General features: G+C 41.3%; 2 protein-coding genes across 2 annotated transcripts; both read right to left on the reverse strand.

The window, feature by feature from the left end:
* Positions 1-1478: 1478 nt before the first annotated feature.
* LOC137011738 (zona pellucida sperm-binding protein 3-like) lies at positions 1479-3317 on the reverse strand. The gene is made up of 8 exons (XM_067374847.1): positions 2754-3317; positions 2562-2683; positions 2372-2475; positions 2123-2300; positions 1940-2057; positions 1778-1863; positions 1615-1703; positions 1479-1546 (listed from the first exon to the last, which is right to left on the reverse strand). The coding sequence occupies exons 1-8, from the start codon at positions 3315-3317 to the stop codon at positions 1479-1481; spliced, it is 1329 nt and encodes a 442-aa protein (XP_067230948.1).
* A 1076-nt stretch (positions 3318-4393) lies between these two features.
* Positions 4394-8944, reverse strand: LOC137004459 (ATP-dependent RNA helicase DDX42-like; the record flags this gene model as incomplete). Its single annotated transcript, XM_067364804.1, has 11 exons — positions 4394-4977; positions 5159-5263; positions 5422-5532; positions 5646-5872; positions 5986-6262; positions 6344-6441; positions 6554-6703; positions 8154-8163; positions 8223-8351; positions 8533-8709; positions 8816-8944. Coding segments are annotated over 11 exons (1983 nt in total), but the record flags the coding sequence as incomplete, so codon positions are not given.

Below are 8944 nucleotides of genomic sequence, written 5' to 3' on the forward strand. Positions count from 1 at the left end.
AACAGCCTTCTCAAGACAATTCAGGGTCAAGTTGCAACTGTTCCGACAGCCTCTTGTCTGTCAGACCCACAAGTCTATCTCTTACCATCTCATCATGCAGATCTCCATATCCACAGTGCATAGACAATTTTAATATCAGTCTCAGGTAATAGTAAGGTACATGTCAAAATGTTTCTGCTCACTTATGCAACTATATTTTAACCATCACTTTTATAAAATCAAGTGAAATTTACTCAAATATTGATTTTGAATCAATTTGAATTATATCAATAAATAATTAATTTAAAGACATGCATTGTACATGATGTTTGCAAACACAGCACATAACTATAATTCCCATGTCTAAAAAACACACTCTCCTCTGTAAAAACAAAAAAAGATTTAAGTTTTGTATGAATCAGAACATGAAATCAAAGGTGTTGGTAATAATTGTAACTCAAATGACATTTGAAAAGTAGTCCTGTCTGAATAGTGATATGTCACGGTTCAATTTCAAATGTGTGAAGTTATTTGCGGTTCAATATTTCTATAAGTTCATCAAAAAAATGGGTAAACAGGTTTGTATTGCCATCTTAGTGAGGAAATTGCATAGACTTCCATTGATTTTATATCAGGTCAATGATATTTTCTATCATCTAACCCAACCCCTACTCCTAAACCTACCCAGCACAGAAACATAACCATCACTAGATGAAAACATATTTTGGCTGATTTAGAAGCCTTTTAAAATAGTGTGGACCAGCAATGTCCTCACTAGTGGGTTGTGAAAGTATTCCTCAATAAGTGAGGACATTTGGTCCTCACAAGTAGTCAAAACAAGTACAGAGAGGGACACAGACAACAATAAATCACAGCCATGTGATAAGCTTTGTGTTCATTGGAGGCCTAAGTTATAAAAAAAAAAAAAAAAAAAAAGCCATAAATTTGTTGCCAAGGAGTAAATCAAATTCTAGAGCATGTGTTTTTCAGGCAATCCATAATAGCTGACTTCCTGTTGAGCTGGTGTATAACTTAGAGCATGAAAGTTGTTGTTAGGCCCAATGAGGTCTGTGTACCAAGTTCCATTCAAATACATGCAAGCATGTTTGATATATAACCCCCCTGCCACACCCAGGTCATCCTTTGCAGCCTCCTAATGGCCACAGACTCCAACATGTGCCAATTTCCAAGAGTTTGAGCACGTTAAGGCTCCCAAAAACGCCAGGATGACATGGGGAGGAAAAAAAGCCCAGTGTCTTGGGCCCTAAAAACAACTCCAGTAAGCATATGACAGCCATTGAAATGCTGTTTAGTGTTGTCACAGGCCAGGCAAAACTTCGTCACACTAGCCAGTAGTAAAGGGCTTGCGGTATCTGAACAGCAGTGAAGCCACAAACTGGATAGAAATTAAGCAAAGTGTTTGTGTAAGTAAAGACAAAATCACAAGCCTATTAAGACCACTTTTTATTAAGTCACCAAAAGTCACATGGCATTTCCAGTTATTTTTGGCCGTAGCCATATTCCTTCACATTGATGGGGCCAACAGATGCCTTTTCCCATTGTAGACCTGAGGAACAAGAGAGTAGTGAGAACCAAAGTGGTGCATGACAACAAGTTATCAGAGTTAGTCCATACCTGTAAGCAGCTGATCACTTGCACTTCTGATGCCACAAGTGGAGTCACAGCAGCCACACACCTGGTCAGAATCATCTGCGGACACCCAACTGACAAGACAAACCCTCAATTAAAAATTTACAACTGCCAATTTACCTGTACACTGATCTAGTGGGCAACATACCCATTAGGAGAGAATGAACAAGCTTTCTGTTCGGGTGCTGTCGGAGCGGATGCTGCAGCCACCTTCACAATGCAAGTAATGTAGACCTGCAGAGACAAATTGTTTGTGCACCATGCTAGCAATTCATACAAGGATCTGCACAACTACAACATACAGACATACCAGTCCACTGTCCAATTGCTGGAACCTGAACGAATCCAGCTGAAACCGGAGCTTGTCAATTTGAGTCCGGGGCATAAAGTGAGACCTGGAGCCTGTGAGCTTAGCATCAACTAGGCACCTGGGGACAAAACACAGTTAGACATCCTACAACACTTCTGGTGGGAAACATGTTGCACAGTTTACCCATTATTCTCAATGAAGGAGTATCTGGGGACAGAAGTGACATCAGGGGCTGCAGTAGCCACACAGCTGTCCACAAACACACGGACAGGAACATGGTTGTACACATGCACTGATGCTTCAAGATTTATGAGGTCACCCAGGAAGTACTGGTTAGAAGGCCTCTCAAGAGTCCAGTCATCTGCAGAGAAAGAGTCTTAGCACAGGTTCAAATGCACAGGCATGATACAAACCGGTTTGGATTACACCAACCAGTCATGAGCTTGAGGGACAGGACAAAGACTTCCTCTGCAACTTTAGTTGAGGCATATGGGATCCAAGTGGGCATCAAGGCATTGCTGCTCACATTATGCATTCTGTAAGAGTTAAACAAGCAGTCATCTTATGTCCATAAATGGTGGGATTAGCACATCCAGTGAGCCTGAATTAAACTAGTCCTCACCTTGGATAGTGACACTCAATACCAACCACCGCACCACTGCTCCTGACAATAGGAACACCATAGGAAGCCTCTTGTGGGGTGTAGATTAGGTTAAATGTATAGACAAGCTCATCCTCAGTCACCTAAAAAGAACAAACATCACTCACAGGGACAGTTCAAAATACCTATGATAACATCAAAATAGAGCCCTACTGTTGATGTGCTGCTACATCCATGCAGTTCAGACTCAAAAATGAGCACTTGAGCAGAAGGATCCTCTCCAGTTGCAGCACAGCCTCCCAGTGTAAAAGCAGAGGACAACAGTGGACGCCCCGTCCCAAAGAAGTCCTCCTTCACTTCCACATATACTGAATTCTCTCCACACTGAGCCGCTACACTGTTGGGAGGGATAGGATGCGGCAGCTCGAAGGGAATGTCTGGCTGCCGTGGTTCCTCTGGTAGACTTGGAAAGCTCCACATCAGTTTTGCCACTGGACCCTGCAACAGCTCTTTTGACTGAACACCCAGAAGATCTTGAGAAGGGTTTCCAAAGTTGGTCATGGCTGGTGTTTGAACAGGAAACCTTTGTGGTGCAAATACAGGATTATTGGGAACCAAAGACTTCCTAGAATCAGCTTGTTGAAAAACTTGAGCTAATGCCCTTGGCCTAAGCTTGGTTGGACTCAGATTGTGTGCTGCTCTTGCTCTCCATTGTCCTTCAGAAAATCCAAGTGCAAGAACAAACACCAATCCAAATCCAACCTGCCAAAACCCCATTATTGCTAAGCTTGTTTCAATGATACATTAGGGTGCTGCCATTCATATTTATACAGATGTAAATCAGCATGGCTCCACCTCACTCCACAAGCATGTTTTGTCTTTGCACCTGCCAATTTACTCAATCAGTATGTCACAGGTGAAAGTCATTGATTCTTTATTAATCAGAGTAAAATGAAGTACCATATACAGGCATGCTGTAATAGTAGCTTAACCAAATGATTGCTTATTTTATCAAAATGACAGACACGACAAACATCCTTTGCATCCTCCTCTTTTATTGATTCAGAAACATAGCCACATACAGAATTGTACACTACAGTATCCAAGATAATAAAGATTAGTATGTTTATAGTCAGGTTTAGATTGTAAAAAACATTCTTTGCTCACATCAACAATCTTCAAGGGACTGAAATTGAGCAGTTTAGTTCAGAACCAAAGGAATGCAAGATCAAACATTTTATTATAGATTCACTGATATGTTTTTTTCCCCATTACAACTGTTATGATTAGGTTGATCAGACTGTGTGTGTGAATTTATTGTAGACGTCATTCCTTCTTGAACTATACTATATGCTAGTCAGCACCAAAATACAATCTGAAGAGTCTACTAAAACTGAATTTAAAATATTAACAGGTATGAACAAAACACAAGCTCATTAATGGACATTTAAGAACTTAAAAAAAAAGATGAAACATGACATAGCACACTTTAAAACACACTGCTGAGTCTTAAAGAAAATATATAGTTCACAAATATCTGTGAATCAGCACACAGTAAAGTATTCAACTACTTGAAATCAGAATATTTTTCATGTTACACAGTCAGAGTCAACATTTTCTCATCCTATTAGTCTCTTCAGAAAGAAACAACTTGTCTGCCACTGAACAAGTATCTACTTTAACACAACGCTTGGGCTCAAGATGCATTTGGTTACTCATCCTGCCAATTCACAGCTCTAAATGACTGAAACAGTCAGTCTGGGATGGATTTATTTAAACAAACAAAAAGACAAAGACACCGCTGGGGAGACTGGGTCAGCTGTGTGTTCTGATTTAAGAACAGTTGACTGCTTTTATCTTATACACTTTAATTATCCCATCTGCTTTTCTTACGTTTGGGAGGATCAGGAACTGCAAAGCTGTCCTTATGAGTCCCTGACCTTTCCCCTCCATCTCGTTCTGACCGTCCCTCTCTGTCCCTATGGCTCCCTTCACCGTTTCGGCTATCGCCATGACGATCTCTGTCACTGTAGCGGTCCCTTTCCCCGTAGCGATCACGGTCTACCCCACTATGCCTATCACCATGACGATAATGACTATCTCCATGACGACCCCTGTCGTCAGCATTCCTATCGCTACGGGACCCCTCTTTTGAAGAAGAGCTAGAGTAAGAGTCTGAAACTGAGCTCAGGGAGCCCGCGCTACTGAAGCCACTCATTTTGGTGCCTGAGCTGAGGGCAGGGGGCGGCGCCATGGAGGAAAATGAGGAAGAGGACGTTGGCGAGTAGGGCAGGTGGGGTCTGTCAGGCCCCTCAGGTGCTCCTGAAGGCAAAGAGCTTAGACTTCCTGCACTGGTCCACCCAGAAGAGCTGCTGGACTTTGTGGTAAGTTTAGGTGGAACACCAGATGCCGCCACAAAGTGGTTTTTATACTGAGCCTGAAGGAATGCAAGATCATGTTTAACAAACTCCATAGAATGATACATCCAACAATATCTATACTGAAAAACATGATGGCAAAGAAAAATGGTATACTGAAAAAATGGTATACTGATACTTGATATACTGAAAAATGGTGGCAAAGAGTGTTTTTTTGTTTGTTTGTTTTGTTTGTTTTACCTGAAATGCTTGCTTCAGGGCAGACATACGGTCTCCCATGGCTCCAGTTGAGGGTTTGTAGGCCTCATAGTTACCAAGAGCAGCACCGCCACTACTACTGCGCTCCTGATGTAAGATGTAACAATAAATGCATTAACAATGAATTAGCTCTGGTTCCTGCTTGTAATTGCAAACACAGGAATAACTAGGCCCTATGGAAAATCATGGGGGGGTTGAAATGATAAATATTTTTTAAATAAATTACATAATATTGTCAAACTAACAGTAGATTCAGATCCAAGGCCAGGTCTCTCCCTGTAACCCAGGCCTCCACCTCCAATATTTATCTTCTTCCCTTTCCCACCCTTAAAGCGGGATTTCCTGAACCAGGGATTCTAAAGAAGAAGGAAAGGAAAAGAAAAAAAAAAAGTAAATGCAAAGTTAGTGAAAAAAAGCAATGAAACATGCACTATGAAAAATGTATATTGTGCACAGGATGTTGTTTTACCTGCATTGCCAGGTCCATCAGGTCCTTTGAAACACTCTGATTGGCTCCCTCTAAATTGCGAACCAGGTCACCAGCAAATGAAGTGTCTTTAGTGGTGAGCAGGGTGTAAGCTACACCTTTCTCTCCTGCACGACCTGTTCTACCAATTCGATGTGTGTGTGTGTCAATGTCTCGTGCTACGTCGTAGTTCACGACTGTACGGATAGATGGAATATCCAACCCGCGAGCTGAGAAATGAAAGAGAAAATTAATTTGAATGAAAACATATTTATAATAAAGGGAAAAAGTACACAAATTGAAAATAGTTCCCTGAACAGATGCAGAAATAAGTAACACTAACCAGCAACATCAGTAGCTACCAATATGGGCAGATTCTTCTTCTTAAAGTCAGCAATTACTTTGTTCCTCTCACTCTGATCCATATCTCCATGGAGCAGTCCCAGGCTATAACCTTCCTGATTCAAATTTGTAGCCAGCTCCTCGCAGTTAGCCTTTTTAGTGACAAAGACCAGCACTGAGCCAGCGGAGGTAAACTCCACCAGCCTGCGCGTCAGCCAACCCCACTTCTCTTTCCCAGACAGCAGTACCTCCACTATCTGAGTGACATCTTCATTAGCCTGGGAGGATCAGAAAACAAGTTTAAACAGACTTATTCAAATACTAAGCACAAATTCTTGTATAAGAAACAAGGGCCGCACCTCTCCTATGTCACCCTGCACAACACGGATGGGGTCGATCAAAATATCTCGTGCCAGCTTTTCAATTTTCTTCCGAAATGTTGCACTGAATAAGAGAGCTGTGAGAGATCAGAGGTCAAGAAAAGCTTGTGAGTACTGGATGGAGTCAAGCTGAAATCTAATAGAAATGCTTTAAGGCAGCACAATAATATGAATATGAAAGACACTTACTCTGTCGATCAGGTCTGACGTGGCTGGCAATGGATCTCACTTGGTATTCTGTATAATGCAGATTCAATTTAAGACAAGGCAGCTCAATTGTACTTTTGTTTCTTAAAAGGAATAGTTCAGCCCAAAATGCCAAAATTCTATCATTATTTACTCACCCTCATTGTAACAGCACAATCAAAAAAAAAAACATCTAAAACTGCTAAGGAGCTGAGTGCAGGAATATCTTCTGTGACACACTAATCCTTGCATGATGTTTTATTTTGAACAGCTTTGCGCAGTCAACAAAAATGCCCTCCATATGTGAATAAGCCTAAATTAAACCTGTTTACCATATAAGTGATCATGTCTCTTAAAGGGATAGTTCACCCAAAAATGAAAATTTGATGTTTATCTGCTTACCCCCAGGGCATCCAAGATGTAGATGACTTTTTTTCTTCAGTCGAACGCAAATTATGATTTTTAACTCCAATCGCTGCCGTCTGTCAGTCAAATAATAGCAGTGATTTGGAACTTGAACAATAAAAGTTGAAAAAACTTCCATAGACAAATCCAAATTAAACCCTGCGGCTCGTGACGGCACATTGATGTCCTAAGACACGAAACGATCGGTTTGTGCGAGAAATCGAACATTATTTATATAATGTTTTACTTCTAATACACCACTATGTCCAACTTCGTTCAGCTTCCGGCTAGTGAGGTCTGATCGCGCTCTGACAACGGAAGTGATGTCTCACGCTCATTGAAGTATATGGGCGAGACATCACTTCCGTCATCACAACGCGTTTTTTGACTTCACTAACAGGAAGCTGAACGAAGTTGGACATAGTGGTGTATTAGAGGTAAAAATTATATAAATAATGTTCGGTTTCTCGCACAAACCGATCGTTTCGTGTATTAAGACATCAGTTTTTTCGACTTTTATTGTTCAAGTTCCCAATCACTGCTATTATTTGACTGACAGACGGCAGCGGTTGCAGTTAAAAATCATAATTTGCGTTCGACTGAAGAAAAAAAGTCATCTACATCTTGGATGCCCTGGGGGTAAGCAGATAAACATCAAATTTTCATTTTTGGGTGAACTATCCCTTTAAGTAGACTGAATTAAACAGTCTTTGTGGACAGTTTGAAGCTTTTTTTGGTGTAATATACTGTTATGAGCAGAAGTTATTTATTCATTCATCCCATCCTGTTGTCCTGTGTTTTTTTTTCTCTCTGTGTATGTGCCTGCATGTTTGTATTACAGATGGGCGTGGCTTGTGATAACCTGTTGGAGGCTGCGATTGGTTCTCCTCCTCACCTGATCTGAATATAAAGACCGCCCCAAACACACTGAAGAGGCCATCATTGTGCCATCGTGTCGTTGATCGTAACCTATCTCATCATTGCTTCGTATCGTTTGTTAGTCTAGAGTGTCGTGCCAGAGAGATTGATTGTGAGTGATTATTTGGAGTCTGTATTTGTGAGTGTGACTGACTGTAGTATTTTGTTTGTTGTTATTTCTTGTTTATTCAAATCACGCCTGTTTGACTACCGATTACTGGATTCTGATACTGCTTTGTAAAATCTTCATACAATATATTAATATGAAAAAAAGACAAACCAAGAAACACCTCTCATAAACAGAAACAAGTTGAATGGGGTTGTGTATCGAAAGATGAGATTTTCTTACTGGGGTGCAGACAGCAATTTCAGCCCCTTCCTGTAGAGCTTTGGCTTGTTCCCACATGCTGCCGCCTCCATACACTGCCACTGAGCGGAGGCCATATACCTTCCCGAAGCGCTTGCATTCGGCATGGATCTGAACCGCAAAATAAGCATTGCAAAATCCCAAAATTCAATACAAAAACTTGATTCATGACCAAGATTTCTTCGTAAGAAAAACATATTTAATTCTTTTGCTCAGTAATTATTTTTCATCTCCTTCCTCATTCATCTCGTACACCTTCCCCTAACATGAAGGAGCTTTCTTTCTCACTGACCTGTTGACACAGCTCTCTGGTGGGGCAGACAATCACAGCAATGGGTCCTTCTCCCGGCTCCAGCTCCTTCTGGTCCATGATGTGCACCAGCATTGGCCAAATAAAAGCTACCGTCTTTCCGCTGCCGGTTTTGGCAATGCCAATCATGTCTCTACCACTCAAAGATATGGGAACACCCTAGTGTAACAACACACACATTATTGTAGAAACAAACCTAAAATGACTACTTTGATGACAGCATAAACCAACAAAGGGTAATTTGTGGGTGGGTTTGACAGCTCACCTGGCACTGGATGGGTGTGGGTTGAGTGTACTCGGATTTACGGATCTGGTGCATAAGCTGTTCATCAAATCCAAAGTGGGCAAAACTGGTAGCTGGCTTAGGAGGGGCTGCACCTGAAACCTGTTCATT

Source organism: Chanodichthys erythropterus, chromosome 3 (genome assembly GCF_024489055.1).
Source record: "Chanodichthys erythropterus isolate Z2021 chromosome 3, ASM2448905v1, whole genome shotgun sequence".
NCBI lineage: Eukaryota > Metazoa > Chordata > Actinopteri > Cypriniformes > Xenocyprididae > Chanodichthys > Chanodichthys erythropterus.

What these genes read in the sequence shown, in the direction of transcription:
- LOC137011738 (XM_067374847.1), bottom strand. Translation starts at nt 3,317, where the DNA reads ATGGGGTTTTGGCAGGTTGGATTTGGATTGGTGTTTGTTCTTGCACTT. An exon ending in GATGTAGCAGCACATCAACA is followed by an intron (nt 2,684 to 2,753) that starts GTAGGGCTCTAT and finishes TGTTCTTTTTAG; the next exon opens with GTGACTGAGGATGAGCTTGT. An exon ending in ATTGAGTGTCACTATCCAAG is followed by an intron (nt 2,476 to 2,561) that starts GTGAGGACTAGT and finishes TAACTCTTACAG; the next exon opens with AATGCATAATGTGAGCAGCA.